Source organism: Acomys russatus, chromosome 23 (genome assembly GCF_903995435.1).
Source record: "Acomys russatus chromosome 23, mAcoRus1.1, whole genome shotgun sequence".
NCBI classification, from domain to species: domain Eukaryota; kingdom Metazoa; phylum Chordata; class Mammalia; order Rodentia; family Muridae; genus Acomys; species Acomys russatus.
The window spans coordinates 36,722,078-36,746,906 of NC_067159.1; the positions used below are offsets into that span (position 1 = coordinate 36,722,078).

The following is a 24,829-nucleotide window of genomic DNA, read 5'->3' on the forward strand; positions in this document are numbered from 1 at the left end:
TCACCTGTAGCACTAACGCAGCTTCCTAGGAACCCCAGAAGCAACTCCACAAGGCTTAGGGCACGATGCAGTTTAACAGGGAAGCCCATGGCGCCTCTCAATTAACCACTGAAGCAACCCTACAGGTTTATAGTTAGCACGGTTTAGTCCTAGCAGGTCACACAATGAGGGGGCGTTCAGTCTGGCAGACTCTGCGGCCAGGGACCAGGTCTGTGCAATCTGCTGTCCGGACGTGGCGGGAGGTCTCCCCGTGCCCAGCCTGTGCACTATTATGGACGCACACCTGTGGTCTTCTAAATAATCAGACTCGGCTTTCCAGGCCTTTCTGTCGCTTTGCACCCTGCGGATGTGCGTCCCACTTACAGGGGCTTGCTGAAGCGCGGAGTCGGCCTGCAGGAGCACGCACGCTGCAGTGTCTCTAGCCTTGAGCCGTTCCGGTGGCGGGTCCTGGCTACACCCCTTCCCAGCAGGGCTGCTGGAAGCGCTCGTCTGACCTGGGGGCGGGTCTGGGCTCTGGGCGGGGACAGAGCGGCTAGGCCTTGGAGAGGCTGAGGTGCCACTGCCAGGTCCCAGCTGCGGGAGGTCAGCATGCATCTCTACCTGCTCTTGCTGTTGGCGCTGTGCAGGGCAACCTGCGTGGTGGCGGGTCCCAGCTACAGCCTGAGGGGGAGCTGGCGGGTGAGCAACGGCAACGGCTCACTGAAGCTACCGGGGACTGTCCCTGGCTGCGTGCACAGCGCCCTGCAGCAGCGAGGGCTGATCCAGGTAGGGCGCACTGCCACCCCTCCGTGCGGGTCCAGGTCGGTCTGTGTTGCTGTGGGCATTTGGGGAAATGGCCTGACAGTGGGAGTTCAGGCTAGTTGTGAATACTGACTCACCCTTGCTAGGTCATCGGCGACCCTGGGAGGCGGAAGTTGCCTGTAAAAAAACGAACATTATGTCTGCTGTCTACTTACTGGGGTGATTCTCTGCTCAAGTATTTGATACGAGAGAGCTTGTCTTTCTAAGGACATGGTAACTGTTTCAACCATCTGGATGCTTGCAGGAACTCTTAGTTAACCATAGTTCACCGACTGCAGTGTCTTGGTTTTTCATTTTCGCTTTGAAGCCTCAAGGAGTCAGGCTTGAGATAAACCCAAGGGACTGAGGGGTGCACTAGTAAAGTTCGGTTGTTGGTGCTCCTAAAAATCCTAAATATTTGGGTGTGTGTGTGTGCGTGTTTAGGGAATAAACCCAGAGCCATGAACATGCTAAGCACACATTGTACTGACGAACCACCCCCCAGGTGTAAAGCCTAAATAACGTGCTGATTTTTTTTTTTAAATAGGGGTATATTCACTCTAATTTAATTTAGATGTAATAGGGTTTCATTATGACATTCTCAGTTGAGTGCACCGTGTAGTCTGCTTCTTTTTCCTCTGCCTTGCCTCCGCCTGATCCCTCCCTCCTTCCAAGTAGTTTCTTTCCACTACTGTGTCCTGCACACATGCATACATCTATTAAATTTAGATTCAACATGAGTAAAGACATGCTGTATCTTATTTGTGGTTTTAAGTCTGATTTATTTTACCTCACATGATTCTATTCTTGTAAACTTTATTTTTTTAACCAAATTTCACTGTCTTTGTTATTCTTAACTTCTTTTTTAAATTAGTATTTAAAATGCAACTCAATACTAAATATCAGTTCCTTCTTCTTACTAACTCATACACAACTACTTGTCTTCTGATTTGTTGAAGCAGTAAGTCAGACAACACTTGCCACAGTAATGTCTGTCAAAGTGGCCAGCCACGAACACTCCAGCACCACACTCATCAGAAGGAAACTTTCGTGGAAATTGACTAATGTTGCCGTTTTCATCCACCTTATAGTATTTCAGCTCAGCCAACTTCACCTCCCTTCCTCTTATGCTTATTCCTCTTGGGAGTGGTGTAAGACTTCCTCTTCCCTTTCTCAGCATCCACACAAGATGAAGGGTGGACTGCTTTTGGTCAAAGTGTGGCCATCTCCCAGCTGCTTCCCAGCAAGGATCAGCCTCTGCCGGTCAGGAGGAATTCCTGGAGCTTGGCCTTTACATTTTCTATAGTGTCGGAGGGTTCAACCTTGAGGAGTGTGATGGTCTTCACAAAAATCTGCATCTTGGCAGCGGCTCCACCGCAGATGGCTCATCGGAAAGCTATTCTTAATTTTTTTTTTTTTTTTTTTTTTTTGCTTTTTGAGACAGTCTCTTGTAGTTCAGGCTGGCCTTAAACTCCCAATGTAATTGAAGATAACACGAACCTCCTGCCCCTGCCTCCCAAGTGCTGGAGACACAAGTGTATACCACCAAGCACAGCCTAATTACATTTTCCTTATGGCTAAATTTGTGTGTGTGTGTGTGTGTGTGTGTGTGTGTGTGTGTACAAACCACAGATTGATGCTGTCATTAGTCATATTTATGTTAGGTTTTAAGACAGAGCTCATAGATTACCAAGACTCATTAGCTGCAGAATCTATTTTCCAATGCCAGGATTACAGGTGCGATCTGAAATGAGGTCCTCCTTGTGGGACAAGCATGTTACCAGATGAACCATGTCCCAGGCGCCTTGCCTGAATAATTTTTAAGGCTTGCTAGGAGATGAGTAAATGTGATATTCCTTTCCAGGAGCATTAAAGAACATACACAGTATCACACAGCCAGCAGCCAGCTGGCAGAGCTGGAATTCTTTTTTTGTTTGGTTTGGTTTGGTTTTTGGTTTTTGTGACAGGGTTTCTCTGTGTAGCCCTGACTGTCCCAGAACTCTCTCCATAGAGCAAGCTGGCCTCAAACTCTCAGAGATTCGCCTGCCGATGCCTCCTTTGTGCTGGGGCTAATGGTGTGTGCCACCACTGCCTGCTCAGAGATAAAATTCTAACTGAGGCTGCCCTTCACTCCATAGCCCAGAGTCTGTACTATGTGATAGAATTGGGGCATTTTGATAATCATAACCTTTTTATTTTCAACTTTTTGTTTATTTTTAAAAGTCTGAGTTGGTGTCTTATGAAATTGCCCAGGCTGGTCCTGAATTCATAAGGTAGCCTAGGGTGACCTGTAATTTGTTTTTTTACCTTAGCCTTCTTAGTAGCTGGGATTACAGGCCTGTGTTACCATGTCTAGCTCAGAAATCAAGTGTGTGTGTGTGTGTGTGTGTATGTGTGTGTGTGTGTGTGTGTGTGTATACATAAGGTCTAGAGAATAAACCCAGGACCTTACACACGCCACACAAGTTACCCTACCACTGAACTATTCCTTTTCTCCCCCACCCCCACCGCCCCACCCCCACCTGTCTTTGACTATTAGGATAACATTTGTAGTTTCCCTTGATGCTAAAGTAATCAAACTAGGACCATGTAGAATTTCTGTTCTGGTATTCATGTCTGTCTGTCTTTCTTGTTGTTTTTGTTTTTGTTTTCCCATCCCAAATATCAGAAGAAAGTAAATGTTATAACTTAAAATAACCTTACATTGTTATAAAACAGAATGACTTGCAATACAATTACAGTGTAGGTTTTAGAAAAAAAAAATCTTTCTGAAACGTAAGTAGTGTGTTCTTGGTTAACAAATTATACAAGGGAAGGTAAAAGGTGACATGTAACAGGAAAAGGAGTGACTGGAAGGGGAGGAAGGAGGATGGGAGACAGGGAAGGGGAGGGCGAGGTACAGGGGAGAGAAGGGGGAGGTACAGGGGAAGAGAGGGAGAGACTATGGGACGGGAGGAGGGGAAGAGAAACAACTAAAGCATACTGTTTAAAAGTGCCAGAATGGAGCTGGGCGTGGTGGCGCATGTCTTTAATCCCAGCACCAGGGAGGCAGAGGCAGGCGGATCACTGTGAGTTCGAGGCCAGCCTGGTCTACAAAGTGAGTCTAGGACAGTCAAGGCTACACAGAGAAACCCTGTCTCGAAAAAAAAAAAAAACAAAAAAAAACAAAAAACAAAGCAAAAAAAAAAAAAAAAAAAGTGCCAGAATGAAACCTAACTCTTTGTATGCAAATGATAAAAAAATATCAGGTGCACACTGGAGCATGTGGCACGCCACAGCCCACTTCACCTGCAGAGCCTCCTTTTGCCTCCTGTTACTGAGTTAGGTCAAAAGGGAATCATAACTTTAGCGAACCAGATTATTGTCCTGTGCTGTCGGGCTACATACCAAGAAGAAGCTTCTTTACTTCTGATTTAGGAGTTTGCTTGGGTTGCAGAAATAACTAACAAATACTTCTTGATGGGAGTGATTGACAAGACCTTTCAACCTCTTCACAAATTCTTAGAAAAGCTAAATTCAAATAAAGCGGATTGCAGTCCTTGGTGATAGCCTGATGGGAGAAGAGCAGTTAGTGAATCTGGGAAGAAGATTCCATCCAAACTGAGTAAGGAGACATTGCTACCCTACCTTATTATCCCACCCCTTCATGTTGGTGTTGACCTTGAGAATCATTCTACTGTTTGACACAGGTACTGGACCAGATATGAACTTGAAACCTATCTTGGGAAAGTAATTTTTTGTTTGTTTGTTTATCCATTTGTCTAATTAACTATCCTGTATTAATTTGGTTCCTCTAATTGTAGCAGGCTCTGTTCTAAGTCCTTGAAATCCAACAGTAAAGAAAACAAAGACTTGCCAGGCATGTTGACGCACACCTTTAGTCCCAGCACTCGGGAGGCAGAGGCAGGAGAATCTCTGTGAGTTCAAGGCCAGCCTGGTCTACAAAGTGAGTCCAGGACAGCCAGGGCTACACAGAGAAACCCTGTCTCTAAAAACAAACAAAAGAACCAAGTCTTGCTCTGATGACCATTTTGGCGAGGTAGTCAGTTACCAAGTTAATAAGTTTCAGTTCAGGGGGTACACTGTTTAATAGAAGATTAACAGAAGAGAGGCTGGAAAGGTTGCTAGTTTGTTGTTGGTGGTGATTTATTTTAAAAAGCCATTTTAATATGGATTTTTCTTATCAGAGAACTCTTTCATTGTAGAGAAGATATACATCATTGGCCAAGTAGAGAAAAGAACAGGTGTGGGCGAGAAAGAACACTGACATGCCTTCCAGGCTCCGCGACAGTAGTCAGCCGGTCAAATAAGCAGGTCAAAGTGACCTGGGGCCCTGGGAGGAAGATGAGTTCAAAGGTCACCAAGGCATGACCGCAAATGGGACACTTTATTCTACACAAGATGAGAAACTGCTGAGGTTTTTTGGTTTTTTTTTTTTTGGCTTGGAGATGCATGGTTCTTGTGGTGATTTAAACAGGAATGGCCCCCATAGACTCATGTATTTGAATACTTGGCTCTTAGGTATAAGGAGTAGCACTATGAGGAGGTGTGGCCTTGGTGGAGTGGGTGTGGCCTTGGTGGAGTGGGTGTGGCCTTGGTGGAGGAAGTATGTCACTGAGGAGGAGGGCTTTGAGGTCTTATATGCTCAAGCTATGCCAAGTATGGCACAATCTCCTGCTTCTGCCTGCTGATCCAGATGTAGGACTCTCAGCTCCTCCTCTCCAGCCATGTCTGCCTGTGTGCTGCCGTGATTCCCACTATGATGATAAAGGGCTAATAAACGGAATTGTATGCCAGCCCCAATAAACCTTTTCCTTTGAGAGTTGCCGTGGTCATGGTGTCTCTTCTGAACAGCCACCCAAAGTTCTTTGTGACATTGGAGCATCATCTTCGGCCTTCTGTCCCAATGTATCTGACAGACATATTTGTGAGGTGGGAGCTATTGAGGACTTGCTTGTCCTGTCTTGGCAGAGTTTGGCCACTGACTCTGCCTGCATCTAAGGCTTGCCTATTTTTAGTCAGATTTCTGTCTGTTGTAGAAATGAGGACATTTTGCCCAGTGCCTGGTTTGCCACATTTGAAGCCATCTCCATGAGAATGTTCTTGATGCTTATCATCTCCTTTGAGGTAGGCTGAGAGTTGCCAGGAGTTAACCTGTCTCATTGTAAATGTATCTTTGAAATAATAAAAACATCTTTAAATACCAAAAACAAAACAAAACAAAACAAAAAACCTCAACCAACTAACCAACCAAACAAACCCTCTAATGAAGACAGTTCTCCAGGGTGGTTTTACCTTGTAAAAAGGTCACTCTTCTGACTGCTATGCACAGTGATGGAAGTGCCGTGTCCCCTATGAGACACTTGTGGTCTTGGGGCTGGGAGATTTCTGTATTGGAGCAAGGAAATGAAGATAATAGTTTTGTGGGTTTTGTTCTTTTCTTGTTTATTTTTTCAGCGTGTGTGTGTGTGTTTGTGTTTGTGTGTGCGTACGCATGTGCATGTGTGTGCATGAATAAACATGTACACTCACAAAAGGTACACGTGTGGAGTTTAAAACAACTTACAGAAATGGGTTTCCTCCTTCCCACATGGATTCCAGGGATCCAGCTCAGTGGCCAGTACCTTTATTTTATCTTTTTTTTTTTTTTTTGACACAAGGTTTCTCTGTGTAGCCTTGGCTGTCCTGGACTTGCTTGGTAGACCAGGCTGGCCTCAAACTCACAGAGATCCACCCGCCTCTGTGAGTGCTGGGATTACATGCCCAGCTCTGGCCTGTCTGTCAAAGCAGGGTGTCACTCTGTAGGCCAGGGTGGCCTTGAATTTGTGGTGAGCCTCTTGCTTTAGGTTCTCAAGAGCTAGGACTCCAGGTGTGTGCCAGCACACTTGGCTTGAGCCGTTGTGGGTGTACATATTACGTGTAGAACCTGACGGTTGGGTTTGTTTACAGACTGGACGGGAAGAGTAGGACAAAGGGGAGCCTAAAGGAACACCAGTAATTTCTACCTGAGCTGGTGGCTAAACAGAACTGGTTTTTACAGAGCGGCTCTGTGACTATCCTTGGCTGTCTTGCAGCAGACCCTCCAATCCCTAGGTGTATAAGAATAAAGAAACTTTTTTATTAAATCAAAATAAAGACTGATGGGGCTGGCGATCTGGCTCCATGGAGCTGGTGCTATCCTTGTTCTGTGGTTCTGGGAAGGAACTCTGGTTCAGGCTAGCATAGGCAACACCTCTCTTTCCCCATTAAGCCATCTCCTAGACCCAGTGCAGTTTTTCTATGCCTGTCTTTTAGCTTACCACTTTCCTTCTTCAGGAACGACCACAATCAACAATTTCCTGTGAATTCCTCTTTGTAGACATATGTAGGGCGATACCTTCTATAGACTTGTCTGACTCCCCCCTCCCACAAACAATAACATCCAGTAACCATTATTTTATACTCACATGTCAAACTTGGTAAACTTTAGAAAGCTTTTCAGATCATTATGCAAATAGAAATGCTCACTCATTGTGACCAGATTGCTCACTTTGTGCCAACAACAGCTCCGAACATTTTTACCTCTCTAGTCTTTGTGATCTGTGAGAAGCAATTACTTTATCCGTTCCAGAGCAGGATGGTGGTGGCAGGGAGTAGGGGGTGGGGATCTGGGATAGGGAGGCAGACAGCCTGCACAGATGCTTTCTTTGTTTCTAGGAAAAATGGAGTGTGCTTGTATTTATTGTAGGGATGCGGATGAGGTACCATGGGCAGGAATGGAAGTCAGAAGACAACTTGAAGGAGTCAGTTCTCTCCTTCTACCACATAGGTCCTGAGGACTGAACTCAGGGCATCAGCCTTTATCCACTGAGCCATCTTGGTGGCCCTGGACATGTGTTTTCTGCCTTTCACCTGGCTCTCACAGGCAGTCTGGTTAAGATAGGAGTCAGACCATTTAAAACTGACTAGCGCACTACCTCTTCCACCTGTTAGCTTTATACACCCATCCCCAGAAGCCGCAGAGGCCTCGGGAACCTCCTGGGCCTAGCACAGTCCGGCTCTGAGACTTCTACCAGTTAACATTTGCCCTAACTTTTCATGAGCTCTGGCACCAGAACTCACTTCTGCACTACAGTCAAGGGTCTGAACCCTTATATCCATGTCTCCTGTAACCCCTTGCAGAACCCTTGGCGTACAACAGTGGGCTAAGAAAATGATGTAGAGGAATTTTAGTTCAGAACATGACTGCTCTGGCAAGAGATCACATCTAAAGACCTTCTAGGTCTGTGTGATCTGGCTGCATTGCAGAATCACCTTTAATCCCAGGAAACAGGCAAGCAGATCTCTGAGTTCAAGGCTAGCGTGCTATAGAGCAAGTTTCAAGTAAAGAAAAGCTTAGGTCCAGGTGTGGTGGTACATGCCTTTAATCCCAGCACTCCGGATCCAGAGGCATGCAGCTCTCTGAGTTCTAGTCAGTGCTGTTCAGGCAGTTCAGTTGAGTCAGGCCATTGAGAGGCAGTGCCATGGAGTTGAGTTTGTGGCAGTTCAGTTTGTAGAATTCAGAAGCAGTTTTTCCTGGGAGAGTTTTACAGAGAGGTTGAAGAGAGAACAAGCTAGACACAGGTGAAGACAGAATGAGCCAGAGAATGAGAAGGAGCCAGAAGGTTAGAACAGATTGCCAAAGTTAGTATAAGGCCAACAGGAGCAATTCAGTCAGAGGTTGAAAGAGATAGATAGAGAGAGAGAGAGAGAGAGAGAGAAGGGGGGCGGGTCAGGTTGAATCAGTCAGCTTGGAGAGGAGTTTGAGCCACAACAGCTGAGTTGAACCAGCCAGGCACAGTTCAGAAAGAACTAGAAAGGTGAGCTTATTCAGCAGTAAGGCTCAGAGGCTGAAAACATCCTAGGCCTAGATAAGACTGTACGGAGGCTAGAAGCTTCCAGGACTAGGGATAGGATAGTAGATGAAAGCAGTAATCCTCAGAGATGACAATTAAATTAAATCAGGCAAAAAAAAAAAAAAAAAAAAACATTTACAAAATGGTTTGTGGTATTTTCCCTGTTAAAATGAACACACTTTGGTCAGAAAAATAATGGGTCTTTTTTAAAAATTTCAATTGCTTTTTATCTAGAGCTGTGGCCACTGGAAGCACTATTTACAAATAGGAGGATTTTAGAAAAATGGTGTTCAGATTGACTCATGGGCTAGGCCCATGCTTCCTTGGGTAAAGATAAGTAAGTAAGTCCTTGAAGTAAGGCCTATAGGTGGAGTTGATTGTTGATAATGGAACAACTGAAGTTTGGAGAACATGGCATTTTCTGAATAGACCTCATCAATACCTTCATGTGGTTTACATCAGCTTAGCATCCCATTGAGGCTAGTTTTCATTGTAGAGGACTTAGCACATGAAAGGTATATGTAAGCATCTATCTGAGATTTTTAATATCTTTTAGTTCTACATATTTATTACTTATTTGTTTTTGGGTTTTGTTTTGTTTTGTGTTTTGATTTTTTGGGGTTTTGCTTTGTTTTTATTTGTTTGTTTGTTGGTTTTTGTTTTTTGAGACAAGGCTTCTCTGTGTACTCCCGCCTGTTGTGGAACTCACTCTGTAGACCAGACTCAAACTGGCAGAACTCCACCTACCTCTGCCTCTGCTTCCTGAGTGCTGGAATTAAAGGTATGTGCCACCACCACCACCACCACCACCAGGCTTAAATATCTTTTTAGGTGTCTATGTATGTGCTGCCTCTGTGTGTGGTACCCATGAAAGCCAGAAGAGACCATTGGACCCCCTGGAGCTGGAGTTACATGTAGTTGTGAGCTGCCTGGTGTAGGTTCTGAGAACCAAACTTGGGTCCTCTGTAAGAGCAGCAAGTGCTCTTAACTGCCCAGCCACCTCTGTAGCATGCCCCCCTCCCCAGGTTTATAACTTTAAACCCTAACAATTGCATGAACACCCCTGTGCCCACTATCCAGACTCTCTGAGTCTACAGTGCTCTGTGCAGTCACGAGCCCACTCCCCTGTTCCATTTCCTGCTTCTTCTCTGTGCCCTCTGGCAGTTCGTCACTGGAGCAACTAATCTTGGAAACACAGAAGGATCATTTGGCTCCTGGTTTTGGAGGTCTCAGTTCGGTTAACTCAGCTTTGCTAGTTTTGGCCTGCGGTGGCCCACAGCATGGTCACGCATGATGAGGAGGCTAAAAGGAGAAAAAGGGAGGGTGAGGTCCTCTCTCTTTCTTCTTCTTCTCTCTGACAGTGTTTTGCTCTGTAGTGCAACCTGGTCTTGAACTCATTATGTAGCTCCGCCTGGTCTTTTACTCATGGCAATCCTTCTGTTTTAGTTTCTCTAGTGCCAGGATTATAGGCATGTGTCACAGTACCCAGCTTTGTTTTTGTCTTTTCTTTTCTTTTTTTTTTTTTTTAAGTAGAATCTTATTCTGCAGTTCAGGCAAGCCTAGCGCTCACTGTGTAGCTTTGAACTTGCTGTGATTTTTCCCGCTTCAGCTTCCTAAGTGCTGAGACTGCCGACACGTAGCACCACGAGCTGCTCACGTGGTTGGATGATGCAAGTACGATAAATATGAATTACAAATAACCTACTCAGGCACACGCTATGATGTAGTTGTCTCGTGGCTCTCAATTTACACTGACACTGTAATTTTCAATGGTGTCTGTGACACTAGCCTATGTTCTGGGTCATGACTAAGCGTACGATGCTGAGCCAAATTTCCCAGGGGGGGGGGTGTGAGTGCCTGTCCCACTGTTTAACAGCTGTGTGACTGTGAGTTCTGTGTTAGGGAATGGGAGAAATAACAGGACCTGCCCAGTAGGGTCACAGGCAGCATCTTCTAGCTGCTATTGCTGTTGCTGTAGATTTCTTCTGGCACAAAAGTGTAAGACCTGAGACACTCACCTCACCTTTTGGAGTTTCGGGTTCCTCTGCTATAAGCCGGTAGTCAGCAGTGCTGTGTGTGATTGTGTAGATATGAGTGCCTACCTTAAAGGCTGGAGCACATTGGCCTGAGGACTTGAAGGCTTGCTGAGCAACTCAGCAGCTTGCACGACTCTGCTTGGTTATGAGGGGTGACCCTGAACTGCTGTTCACTTTAACCAGGATGAATCAGCCAATCTGGAGCCAAATTAAGTTGCTTGATTAGTGTTTAGAATAACTACTATAAATATAATCTAAGCTTCTGAAACTTTTCGCCCTGCATTCTCTTAAAAAGGGAATAACATTCTCTTATTAAGAACCAAAAGTGTGCCAGGGGTGGTGGCGCACACCTTTAATCCCAGCGCTCGGTGGCAGAGGCAGGCAGATCACTGTGAGTTCGAAGCCAGCCTGGTCTACAAAGAGAGTTCCAGGACAGCCAGGGCCATTACATAGAGAAACCCTGTCTGGAAGCCCACCCCCCCCTAAAAAAAACCCAAAAGTTTTCTTTTTCTTTACTATTTTATTTTAGCATGTGGTCACATTTGGTGTGGGGGATTTAAGTCTGTACATTTAAAAAAGTATCTTCTTACTTTATTAAGGCTTTAAATTACACATTATGTATTTATCTCGTGTGAACGTATTTGTGTGCCTGTGGGGCATGTGTGGGGGTCACAGGGCACCTTGTGGGTTCTGGGAGATTAGACTCAGGTGGCTAGGTTTGACATCGGGTGCCTTTGCCAGCTGGGCCACCCCCCTGCCGTGCTTTATTTTTAACTAGCACATGAAGTAACAGGTGTGCTGTGGCATGTTCAAGCATGTTTGGTTCGGGCATTTCTTCCCACACCCCTTCTTCCCCTCCCTCCACTTGGCAGGTCTCATGTATTCTACTTCCCTTCCTTTCCCTTCCCTGAAGCCTCTTTTCCCTCATAGGCCCCTTTCCAGAGTCCTGGCTTCTCCATGTTTTCTCCCACATGCATATACATATGTAAACTTTAGGTGCTAGGATCTGCACTTGAAAGAGAGCCTGCAGGGCTTGGCTTCTGAGCCTGGCTTATGTCACCTGATGTAATATTTTCCAGTTCCATTCTTTTTTGCTGCAAGCTTAGTTTTTCTTTGCAGTTGAACAAAATTCTATTGTGTATATGTAATGATCAATCCTCTATTGATGGACATCTAGGCTGATTGAATCTCCTTGATTTTGTGAATAAAGCAGCAATAAACATAGATGGACTGAAGCGTGGTGCACTAGGGCATACGGCAAGCTGTGTTTAGCATACGGCAAGCCGTGTTTGTTTAGCATTCTGAGATTATTCCTCAGTGGTTCCCACAGCTCATATCCTCACCAGCAATAATTGAAGGTTCCTTTTTCCGCAAGTGCTCACCAGCATTTTTTTTTTTATGATAGTTATACTGATGATTTTTTAAATTAAAATTTTAATTTTTAAATATTTATTTATTTAGAGGGAGGGAGGGGGAGAGAGAGAGAGACGAGAGAGAGACAGAGAGAGAGAGAGAGAGAGAGACAGAGAGAGAAGACAGAGAGACAGAGAGAGACAGAGAGAGAGAGAGAGAGAGACAGAGAGGAGAGTTTGTGCATTTATGTGCCTACCCATGCTATAGGTGCAGCATGCCTGTGGAGGTCAGAGGTCAGTTCTTTTCTACTATGGAACCCGGGAATTGAACTTGGGTTTTGCAGTTCGAACAGACAAGTTCTTTCACCCACTGAGCCATCTTACCTCAAAGAACTTCTTATCCGTATCTCCATGATTACTAAGGAGGTCCAACACTTCTAAAAGTATTTTGTTAGCCATTTATATTTCTTCTTTTGAGCACTCATTGGGGACTAGAAGTTTTGATTTTTGGTTATTTAATTTTTGTAGTTCTTTATATATTCAGCTATTTTGCCCTCCCCACACACACACTGAATTACAGCTAACAAAGGTTTTCTTTTGTTCTTATGTTGTCTGCTCATTCTCTTCCTTTGCTGTGCATAAGCCTTTTAATTTGTGTAGTACTGTTTGTCAAGAACGGATTGGTTAACCCCAGCTTACATGCAAAAATTCAAGCAGAGAGGACTTTGTAGCAGGGACTTTTCTGCTTGTTCTGACCAGGAACCTGACACAAAGCAACTTAGGGGGATTTATTTTGTATTACGTCTTGTGAGAGTAGAGTCCACGGGTTAGGTGCAGACTGGGTGTGGAGACTTTATGGGACAGAAGTGTGTGGCTGAGCCTCCTCTTACGTGGGCTGACCAGGATGCAGAGAGTAGGGAACCCTGGTGGTTGGTTGTCTTTCTCCTTTTCCTCTTTTCATTCAGGCTGGACTCCCAGACCATGGTGGGGTGCTGTTCACAACCAGGGTAGGTCTTCCATTATGAACTGGTCCTGTTTGTAGTCTCTTTCACAGCATGCTTCCCTGATGTCACTAGTGTTTCAATAGTTCAATCAAGTTGACAGTCAAAAATTCATCATTATTGTACTGACTCAGGTTGTCTAGAATCTTTTATCTTTGGGGAAACTCATCTATTTGGGTATCTATCTGTGCCCCTGAGTTTTCTGATTATGTGTATTTGTCACGGAGTGATTGTTTGTCTGGTCTGTTGGGCTCCATCCAAAACAATGGCCTTTCTAATTCTTTCTTTCTTTCTTTCTCTCTCTCTCTTTCTTTCTTTCTTTCTTTCTTTCTTTCTTTTTTTCTTTCGTTTCTTTTTCTTTTCTCTTTCTGCTTTCTTTTCTTTTTCTTTCTTCTTCTTTTCCTTTCTTTCTTTCTTTCAGACATGGTTTCTCTGTGTATCCTTGGCTGTCCTGGACTCATTTTTTGAATCAGGCGGGCCTTGAACTCACAGAGATCCTCCTCTTGCTTCTTTCTCCCAGAGTGCTGGGATTACAGGTGTGCGCTACCACACCTGGCTCTAATTTTTCGTAATATGATTTTGATGTATTCATTGAGAACACATTTGGTCATATCTGTTTCCTCCTTCACTCTCCAATTCCCCCCAGATATTCTCCTCAATATGTCCCCCTTTCAATGTCATCCTTTTCTCCTCTTTTGTAAATAACCCACTCAGTCCAATTAGTGCTGCTTATCCACAGAGAAGTGTGGGGCATCCACTGTAGTCACACCCTAAGAGAAAAATGACTCCCGTTCTCTCAGAAGCCTTTAACTACCATTGGCGCCTCAGTCATCCCTGGGGCCTTGTGCACTCTTCAGTGATCCATGCTGGAATTTTGACCAGCACGAGTTTTGCAGGTAACTATTACTGCCGTGGGTTTATGGTTAAGTACAATGGCCATGATGTGCCCAGAAGACAGAATTTCACAGCATCCTCCCCTGCCCCCTTACATTCTATTTCTTCTTCTGAAATGTTTATTGATCCTTTGAGGAAAAGATTTGTGGTGGTTTGATTCAGAAGCACCCCCATAGGCCCATATGTTGAATACTTAGTCCCCCGTTGGTAGAACTGTTTGAAATGAATTAGGAGGTGTCACCATGTTGGATGAGGTGTACCAGTGTGGCTGGCTTCACATTTTTGTTGTTGTTGTTTGTTTTTGGTTTTTCAAAACAGGGTTTCTCTGTGTAGCCTTGGCTGTCCTGGACTCACTTTGTAGACTAGGCCAACCTTGAACTCAGAGATCTGCCTGCCTCTGCCTTACAGTAGATTTCCAAGGCAATGGCAATTTCTTGTATTGTTTTGAGGGTCTCTGGCCTCCCATAATTTTTGCCAACCATCTAGATATGTCTAGGGCTATGGGCCTTGGGGTACATTTACCACAGGATAATGGTGAGTATGGCCTAACACAAAATTGAAAATTTACTTAAAACACATTGAGGCATTTCTGTGTGACTTCTTGTGTGTGTGTGTGTGTGTGTGTGTGTGTGTGTGTGTGTGTATGATTTGATTGCACAGTTTTTGAATGTGAACTTTGTAGATTACATTATGTTGCAATCTCAAAAGATTCAAATATTCCTACATCTGAAAGTGATCTTGGCTACCTACATCCATCCTGGTCATTAGCAGTCCAGGGAAAGGATGCTGAAAGATGTGTTCTCTGGGTTTTGGGGGGGTTCTGTCCTGACCCTTTCAAAGCCTCGAGCTTTCCTACATTCCAGTTTCTCCCTGGCAGCTGGCACAGCAAGGAAGCATATTCTGAAAGCTGCACATGTTAAAAGCAGACCATGTCGTGACCAGAGCTCTATAGCCTGGTGTCCAGTTTCCAGAAACTCAGCTGGCCTCTGCCATGTGTGTTCAGCAGCCCTCACATTTCAAGAGGCTAGAATACAGTGCTTGCAAGGTATTTATTGATGCCAGAAAGCCAGGGCGTAGACAGCAAGACCACCACACAGAGTGAAACTGGAGACACTGTCCTCTCAGACCATCTCAGAACAACTTTTTACCTGTTCTAGTAAGTGGTTCAGGCATGGGACATTCTGGCATTCAAACTCTTGACCCTAACACCTCAGAGAGCCTTATCCTGACTCCATGTCCATCTACTAGTGGAAGGATAAGAGCTTTTCCATTGAATTTGTAGCTAACTTCTGCCACCTCCCCAACTGTCTAATAAGCCTTATAGACTGGTTTTTTGTTTTTGTTTTTGTTTAAAAGGTTGGAATAGAGCTGGTAAGATGAATCAGTGAGTAAACATGTTTTCCTCCATAGCTAAAGACCTGAGTTCAATCCCTGAGATCCATATAGTGGAAGGAAAGAACCAACCGCTGCAAGTCACCCTCTGACTTCCATGGCGCCTGTGCCCATCCCCCCACACACACACCAGTAAAAGGCTGGAATTGTATAAGTGGGGCAAGAAATCAACCTGTAAATTCTGTTCACGTAGAGAAAGTGCATCTAGCATGATTGCTTTTGGGTGCTTACCATGCAGCTTCCTACAAGTAGTGAAGACACAGGAAGGAGATCCAAGCCCTGCTAGCCAGATGCCCAGCTAGCCCTGGGGCTCAGCATGTTGAAGTGCTTGGTTGAGCTGACCTCACAGTTCCCTGGTATTTTTTTTTCCCCCTCATGATATTTTTAACCATCTTGGTTTAAGTCCACAGGGCAGAGTTATAAATAGGGCCGAGTGAAGGCACTTGGACAAACTAATAATTAAGCTTCTCTTGCAGCCTACGTTCTTAAATATTTAACCTGTGCTTACTCACCAAAGAGGCTCAATCCTGTATCCAGGAAGAGTGAAAAAGGAGGCAAGTCAGTTGGGAGTTTCACCATTTAGCAGAGCCTCAACCATTAACACAACTTAAAACAAAGGTCTGTTTTGTAGCATTAAAGCTCACTTGTTACAGTCTCCCATGGCAGCTTATCAAACTATCAGGTTTAGGAGCAGTGTGTGGCAGACACGGCTGTTGATCACAGTGTACTGCCCTGGAGACACTATGGTACTTCTCTATGGGTGGGGACCCGAGGCAGCTGCCCAGATGGCCACTACCAGTCAAGCATGGCCATTCAGCTCTCATCTCCATGGCACAGAGACAACACTGGCCTTTTCTTCTACCCCTGCAGTTGCAGCCACTGAGGAACTAACACCCAGCTCTGTCCCAGTTAAGAATTTCTGTTGCTGAGATGAAACACCATGGCCAAAAACACCCTGGGGAAGAAAGGGTTTATTTTTTGGTCTATGCTTCCACATAACAGCTCATCCTCAAAGGAAGTCAGGACATGAACTCAAGCAAGGCAGGAACCTGGAGGTAGTCACTGATGCAGAGGCCATGGTGGGGTACTGCTTACGGGCTTGCTCCTTGTAGCGTACTCAGCCTGCTTTGTTATAGAATCCAGGACCAACAGCCCAGGAGTGTTTCCATCCACAATGGGCTGGGCCCTTCCCTATTGATCACTAATTGAGAAAATGCCTTACTGCTGGATCTTATGGAGGCATTTTCTCCACTGAGGCGCCTTCCTTTTTGTTTGTTTTGTTTGTTTATTTTTTGTTTGTTTTTTTGAGACAGGGTCTCACGATGTATCTCAAACTGTCCTGGAACTCCTGTAGACCAGGCTGTCCTCAAAGTCACAGAGATCCACCTGCATCTATCTGCCTCCCAAGTGCTGGGATTAAAGGTGTGTGCCATCACACCTGGCTGACCACCCTAGTTTGTGTCAAGCTGACATAAAAGGAGACAGCATACCCATCCTGGGTCACAATCCATCGAGGGAAGCCAAGGCTAGAACTGAAGCAGAGATGCTGGAGGAAGGCTGCACACTGGCTTGCTCCTCATGTCTTGCTCAGCCTGCTTTCTCAGTCAAGAAGGACCACCTGCCCGGGCATAGCATCGCCCACAGTGGCAGGGGGGGGAGCTGGGCCCTTTCACATCAGTCACCAAGACAATACCCCACAGACCTACTTCCAGGCCAGTCTGATGGAGGCATTTTCTCATTAAAATTCCCTCTTCCAAGATATGGCTAGCTGACAAACCCAAAGCATCACGAGTCCTCTGCCTGCTGGAGGCGTCCCCCACTTCCTTCTCTGTAGCTGTGATTATGCGCCCAGGACACCTTTGAGGTCATCTACTGCTGCTGTTTCTGACTCCTGAGGGACAGCCCTTCCAAGAAAGGGAAGGTGGGAAATGGACAGGAAGGAAGGACCTACGGATGATGCTAGGGAGTACTTAGGGCTAGATGCTCAAAAGGAACAAACTCTGTGATCACGTGAATAGTCCCTCACCTTGGGCAGGGGGTGGCTGGTGTTCTAGGAAAGGATTAGAGCCTGAACATACCAGGTTTGGGGGCCCATTTGGTCTCTGTCCAACTACTCACCGCTGCCACAGCAGCATGGAGCAGACATGCATAATGCATAAAGCATGGGTGTGGCCTGAGCTCAGTAAGGCTTTCTTTGCGTGTGTGGTGTGTGTAAGTGTATGTGTTTATGTGTGCTCCTGTGTGCTGATATAGGGTGTTCTTCTATCACTCTCCACCTTACTATTATTTGAGGTTTAAGAACAATTGTATTCAAGTTTAACAGAAAAAGTTGGTACAGGTTAGGGGAAAATCTTGGCAGCTACCAGGGGGGAGAGATAAAGAAAATGCGAAGTCATTTAAGGCAGTCATGGACGATAAGTAGTTTATTAAGAATAAAAAAAGCAGGGGGGGGCGGGAGCTGGAGAGATGGCTCAGAGGTTAAGAGCACTGGGTGTTCTTCCAAAGGTCCTGAGTTCAATTCCCAGTAAATCACACGGTGGCTCACAACCATCTAAATGAGATCTGGTGCTCTCTTCTGGTGTGTAGATGTATATGCAAGTAGAACACTGTATACATAATAAATCTTGTTTAAAAAAAAAAAAGAAGAAGAAGAAAAGATCAGGCAGTGGTGGCACATGTTTTTAATACCAGCACTTGGGAGGCAGAGGCAGATAGATCTGTGAGTTCGAAGCCAGCTTGGTCTACAGAGCTAATTCCAGGATAGCTAGGGCTACACAGAAAGCTACCAAAGCCAGCCTGGTCTACAAAGCAAATTCCCAGACAGCCAGGGCTTCACAGAGAAGCCACCATGCCCAGCTTCCACAAGTGGCTCTTAACTGCTGGGCTATGTCTCCAGCACCTCCAATCAGATTTTAATGGGGTTCTGGGGAAACCAACTGAGCATCTTCATGCCTTTGCAACAAGTACTTTGCCTCCTGATCCGTCTCCACAACCCCCAGAAAGTCGTCTGTCAGCACATGGCGCTTGCCTGTTTGCCACATGAAATCAAACTCGCGGGCTACAGTTTGCTAGTGTAGACAATACAGGAAAGCTGAATCTTGTGAGTCTGGCAGTGAATGACTACCTGTGTGTTCTCTACTCGGGCTCTTTTCGGTAGAAAGCATAGTGAAAAGTTGGAAACGCTTAAGGATGCCAAGGAATGGGAGTTTTGCTGAGCTTTGAGCAGCAGAGGAGATGTGTTCCCCCTCATAGGGGACATCTGTTTTGTTTTGTTTGTTTTGGTTTTTGCTTTTGCTTTTTCAAGACAGGGTTTCTCTTTGTGTAGCCTTGGCTGTCCTGGACTCACTCTGTAGACCAGGCTGGCCTCAGACTCACAGTGATCCACCTGCCTCTGCCTCTGGAGTGCTGGGATTAAAGGGGTGTGCCACCACTGCTGGCTCATAGAGGACATGTTGGGTAGTGGCAACAATGAGGAAAGAACTGGGCCATGGACAGAAAAAGGCTATGTGCCCCATCACTTTCAGTTTTCATTTGCTGCCAGTACTTTGGAGGTGCTGTGTTTCGGTTTAAAAGAGGCAACCAAGGCCACTGACAACAGTTCAGTGGGTGAGGGTGCTTGCTGCCAAGCCTGATGGCTGTGTTCAATCCTTGGAATCCACATGGTGGAAATACAGAACTGAAGAACTGACTCTCCCACAGTGTCCTTTGACCTCCATGTGTGTATTGTGGTGCATGCACACCCCCCCACACACACATATGCCTACATATTTAATAAAAAACAACCAATACAAAGGGGGCCGGTATCTCTCTCATGCTCTCTGATAATGAACTTACATTATTTGTATTCAGAGCTCTTTCATTTCAGATATATTGTTGGAAAATTTCTCCCGCATTCTTGTTATTTTACAGTGCTGGCCATCGCATTCAGGGCCTTGGACATTCTACCACTGGGCTGAACCTGCAGCCTCTAGTCTGTAGCCCACATTCTTAGTGCTAATGATCGGACTCTCCCAGGCTAAAAGCTCATTAATTTTTAGGTCATCAATAACTGTGTTTGTTACCCATTTTACTCATTTTTTTTTTTAGCATATTTAGCTATCTACCATAATCAATAGCTCTGTTTGTTACATTTTACTCATTTATTTTTAGCATATTTAGCTATCTACCCTAATGTTTATCTTGTACCAACAGGATCCTTACTACAGATTTAATGACATTAGCTACAGATGGATTTCCTTAGATAACTGGACCTACAGCACGGAATTTAAAATCCCCTTTAATCTCAGGTGTGTATATGTTTATATATACTATGCTATCCAGCCTATACACATAGACATTATGACAAGGTTTTTTTTTTTTTTATGTTTGTCTGCTTAAGTTGCATATCAGAGTTAAATCAGATTAAATTTTTGTGTCGTTGAAGTGACCGTGCAATTTGTGTTTGTTTTATGTGTGAGGATGGTGCCACTGATCATCAGTCATAGCATGGTGTCTTAGGGAATAACTACACTGGTTTCTGAGGTCACCTACGCCCTGTCAGTTCTCTTATATACATCCCCTCCTTTCCGCTCCCCAGCATCTAGAATGTATTGATTGGTAGTGTTTTTGTGAAGTTTCTCTCTCTCTGTGTGTTAAGGGTGAACATACACATATGTATGCCCATACATACAGCCAAAAGTAGATGTCCTACTCAATTGCTTTCTGCTCTGCTTTTTGAGGCAGGGTCTCTCTCTGAAGCTTATGCTCTCTGATTTGGCCAGACTGGCCACCCATGAGTCACAAGGATCCTCCTGGCTCTGCCTCCCCAGTTCTGGGATTGCAGGCAAGTGCTGCTGTGCTCGCCTTTTATGTGGGTCTGTAACTCAAACTTGGCTTCTCATGCTTGCATGGCAAGTACTTTGACTAAGCTGTCTCCACAGCTTCCCTTCCCTCTCCCTCCCTCTCCCTTCTATTTCCTTCTTCCTCTCCATTCCTCCCTCCCTCCCTCCCTTCCTTCTTACCTCCCTCCCTCCCTCCTCCTCTCTCTCTGTGTTAGTGTCTCTGTGTGTATAGGGATGGTAGTTGGATTTGAGCCCAGAGCCTTATGAATTGAAGTACGTCCTCAGCTCTATAGTATTGTTAGTAAGATCAGAGATGTATCATGTTTTCTGTGTGATGCTAAACAACCTTTGACACTGTTAATCCCAAGATTCACCAGAGAAAAAACAATCCCACCATTTTGGGCCAAATTTGAAGCAAACTTTATTAAATAGTAAACACTGACCAACAAATGGACTTGGAATTTCCAAGCTAACTGGCCCTGAGACACATATAGCATGTATTTATAAAGACTAATCTATAGGCCACTGTACTTTCCCATGAGGCTTTTGTTATATTCCAACCAAGAACTACAACTCCCAGAATCCCAAGAGGGTACCTGGTCCTTGGGGAAGTGGGTTTACAGGATAATTTTGGGTATTACAGTACTATGACCTTGATTTTATGCTACATCATGTGGCAAATATTACTTTAATTAATGCTCTGCTATCATAAGAAAACATTGCTCGGTGAGGCAGGATGTAAGCAAGTGTGTTCAAGCCACCATTCTTACTAAATTTTAAAAATTATCCTGCATATGATAGTTTTTGTTATTACTTATTACAGGCTGAGGAGAAGAGCCTGTCTAGTGCGCATAAGGCCCTGGGTTCAATTCTCAGTGCAGAAAAAAGAAGCCAGAATATTATGATCATTATTATAGAGCTGCTGTTTGTCATGCTTTTCCTTGCAGATAGTGCTTAAAATGTTTCTCACAGGAATCCTGTCTCTACTACATAAGCGAGCTACAGGTCACTCTGGGCTCCCTGAGACTCTTCCTCAAATAACAAACCCCACAAAAAGCCCAAAGTCCCATTTCATTTTGAACACAGCACATCCCAAGCCCAGCCAGCTGACTTCCCGTACTGAAATTAGCTTTGCATTCCCACAGCCTCATACTGTCCTCCATGCAACACCAAGGCACGTCTTCCCACGCTTGTGCCGAGGGACATGGGTCTGCCTGCCTCTGCGCTTTTTCTCCATCACCTTACACTCTGCCATCTCTACGTCTGTTAGCGTTTGCCCGACGTTTCTCTTAGTAGAGCCTCCTCAGTTCCTGGTTTGAGTTTGCCTGGAAACTACCGAATCCAGTGTCTTGGGTTTACTCTTCAGTCTCTGAGAGTGTGAGGGGATATTTCGTTTTCTTCTGCAAGTGCTTTTTCTTAGGAATAAAATGTCTGTTCCAGGCTTCATACATAAAGCCCTGACTTGACTGGGTACCGGTGAAGACTGCTGGTGGCTGTGACACTGCTCACACCACCTCTGGCCCTACCGTGCACCCTCAACTTGTTCAATTTCTCCTGCCCAGTTCCTCAGCCCAAATGATGTATACGAATTAAAAATCTTTCTCTTTAAACTAATTGATGATATTAGGACTTCGTGAGGTGGTTCTCCTAGACCCAGGCATTTCTATGTATCTTGACAAAAGCAGCTTTACTGAACTCTGAGCTGTATAACATGAAATTTGCTTAATTTAAACAAGAATCCAATGATTTTTTTTTTTTTTAGTGTATTTACAGAGTTCTGCAGCCATCATCACTAACCTGTTGTTTTTTGCTTTCAACTTGATGCAAAGCATCTAGAGTTGTTATCTAAGAGGGAACCACAGTTGAGAAACCGCCTCCACAGGATTGGCCAGTAAGCCAGCCTGTAGGGCATTTTCTTAATTAATAGTTACTGTGGGAGAACTCAGCTGACTGCGGGTGGTACCCCAGGTGGTCCTGCATTGTAGAAGAAAGTAAACTGAGCAAGCCTTGGGGAAAAAGTCAGTGAGCTGCTCTCCTCTGTCTGCTTTACCTCCTGCCTGGAGGTTCCTTGCCTTCCCTCAGTGATGGAGTGTGACCTGAGTTGTAAGCTGAGATCAACCCTTTCCATCCCCCAAGTTAGCCATGGTGTTTTGTTTTGTTTTTTTTTCTCAGCAGTAGAAACCCTAATTAAGACAACCATAGTCCATTATTCACTGGCTGTCATTTCCTATTCCTATCCGCTGTCCCCATCCCAGCCTGGACAGCCAGTGACTAACTCACTTTCCCTCTCTCTAGACTTACCTGCTGTAGCACTCTAGAGACACTGGTCCTTTGTCAAGGACTTCCTTTGCTTAACGTAGTCAAAGAGCATCAGTGTTGTAACAGTCATTGTCACCTCATTCCTTCTTAATTGATGAAAACTATTTACTTCTTTGAGCTCTTATTTTCTTTGTGAAGCCCTTCTGTGATAAGCCTCTATCAGCCTTTGTCCAATAGATCAAGAAGTTTCTTTTCCATTCCTGTGTGTTTTAGGTTTGAATTCCATCCAAATTACAGACCATTCAAATCTCCAGGTTCTTCCTTGTAAGGCTGAGCTGAGTAATGACCACATGAGTCTCTGCCATTGGTACGAGGGGATGGCTAATGTGTTGTCTTCCTGTGTTTGGTAAATTCAATAGCTCTGACAAATGTTTTCTGTGTTATGTAAGAACTCTGAAGTAACTGGGAGAATCAACTCATTTGGAGATTATACTTTTTGTGCTCCTGGTTTTATGGCAATGATTTGACTGACACATCATATGAACAAAGGAGTTGGCTTCACTCAGAGAAATGACAGTGGCATCAAACGCATCCTCCTGAGAGTTGATGGAAGCTGCCAGTTAAGGGTGTATATTTTCCTGTGAAGTCTTCATTAGTTCTTAACTGATTCTAAACAGACTTACATAAATTCCTGTTTCATATCCCATGTTTTTTTTTTTTTTTTTTAATCTTTTGTTGTCTCCTAGTAAACAGCAGAAAGTAAAGTTGATTTTTGAAGGCGTTGATACGGTTGCAGAAATCCTGTTCAATAATGTCTCTATTGGGAAGACTGACAACATGTTCACTGGATATGTAAGTGACGTGATGACTCCAGATTAAAGAGTATGAGTGTGCCTTTGTGTTCCTGGTATGAATAGTGAAGGCCGGTCACATAACTTAGCATGGGTCAAGTCCAAGGCTTTTTGAAACACTGGCTAAATGACTGTGCTTCTCCGGTGGCCCATTTGAAGAATGTTAGGAGCAGTGCAAATCCCATGGTGGCTCTGCGGGCCTTGACAAAGTAAAATACATCTTCAACCTTGCTGTTCACTTCTCTGTGGTCTGGTGACCCAAAGTTTCATGGGAAATGATAAGCAACAGACAATTTTGAAAAAGAAATACCTTCCAAAATTGTATCCTTATTTCCCTTTTGTTTTAAGCATGTGCTTTCCAAAACAAAAATAACTTATGACTTAGAAATAGGTGTTATGTGTTCCAGAGAGTCAGGTTGTTATAAAATGAGTGTCTAGGAATCCTTGGTGGCTCAAGGCCATGTGCACAAGACTGAGCAGACATTCCAGGGACAAAGGTACTTTCTGTTCTGCATATTTCTCTGGGACCATAATTATTTCAGTAAAAACATGAGAAGCCTTGAAACCTGTGCTTGGATAGGAGATTGGAATTAAAACTAAAGGTAGGCTATTTCAGGAGGGTGCTTTCTCTTACTGGGGCTAGCTCTGGATTTAATTGCTGGGTGCATCTCGATTTGGTTATCACGTGTAGGCTACCTTCAGACTACTTCCACATGGATTTGTACGCCCTTCTTCTTTACTTCAGAGCTTTGATGTCTCCAATGTGGTCAAAGATGTCAACTCCTTGACGCTGAAGTTCCAGTCAGCAGTGCGGTATGCTGAGCTTCAGAGCAAAGCTCACACTCGTTACTCCGTGCCCCCAGACTGCCCCCCAATGGTGCAGAAGGGTGAATGCCATGTTAACTTTATCCGGAAGGTAATGTTTTTTTCAAATGCCTGGACTGTAGCTTTGGGGCTGTTGGGACTTGTAGATCTGAAAACAAAACACACACACACACACACACACACACACACACACACACACACACACACACACGGCCGACACACCCCATGGATAACAGAACTTGATGTTATATCCTATATAACTTGATGTTATATCCAACAGAACTTAATATGTTGCTGAAAGAGGCAGTTCGTCTGCCTTAATCTCACAAGTCTTCGGATTACTGGCATGAACCAACATGGCTGGCTAGTAACAGAGGTTTATATATCATGATGTTATTATTTCAGGCAGGGACTCATCTACCCCTGGCAGGTTTCAAACTTGCAGTGTAGCCAAGGATGACCTCCAATTACCAATCCATCCTCCTATCTCTCTCTGTCGAATGCTGAGCTTAAGTGGTGCACAATCATGCCTGGTTTTGTGAGGTCCTGAGGATAAAACCTAAGGCTCTGTGCATGTTAGGCTGACCCCCAAGCTCACTCTAACAACTGAGTTATGTCCTCATCTACCTCCCCCCCCTTTTTTTTGGGTTTTTTGATACAGGGTTTCTCTGTGTAACCTTGGTTGTCCTGGACTCACTTTGTATACCAGGCTGGCCTCGATCTCTTAGGGATCCTCTTGCCTTTG

General features: G+C 44.7%; 1 protein-coding gene, 1 long non-coding RNA gene and 1 other non-coding gene across 3 annotated transcripts in view; 2 read left to right on the forward strand and 1 right to left on the reverse strand.

Moving 5' to 3' along the window:
- Positions 1 to 517: 517 nt before the first annotated feature.
- Positions 518 to 24,829, forward strand: part of Manba (mannosidase beta) — an 86,080-nt gene continuing 61,768 nt past the window's right edge. The window contains exons 1-4 of the mRNA XM_051165484.1: positions 518 to 765; positions 19,521 to 19,615; positions 23,155 to 23,260; positions 24,005 to 24,175. Of these exons, the coding sequence (XP_051021441.1) occupies positions 589 to 765; positions 19,521 to 19,615; positions 23,155 to 23,260; positions 24,005 to 24,175 (549 nt within the window). The 5' untranslated portion in view covers positions 518 to 588. The remainder of the gene's footprint in view (positions 766 to 19,520; positions 19,616 to 23,154; positions 23,261 to 24,004; positions 24,176 to 24,829) is intronic.
- LOC127206217 (uncharacterized) lies at positions 5,281 to 15,694 on the reverse strand. Its single transcript, XR_007832783.1, has 3 exons — positions 15,561 to 15,694; positions 6,076 to 6,168; positions 5,281 to 5,954 (listed from the first exon to the last, which is right to left on the reverse strand). It is a non-coding gene; the product is annotated as an uncharacterized LOC127206217 (long non-coding RNA).
- On the forward strand, positions 14,656 to 14,794 carry LOC127206791 (small nucleolar RNA SNORA71). Its single transcript, XR_007832882.1, has one exon. It is a non-coding gene; the product is annotated as a small nucleolar RNA SNORA71 (small nucleolar RNA).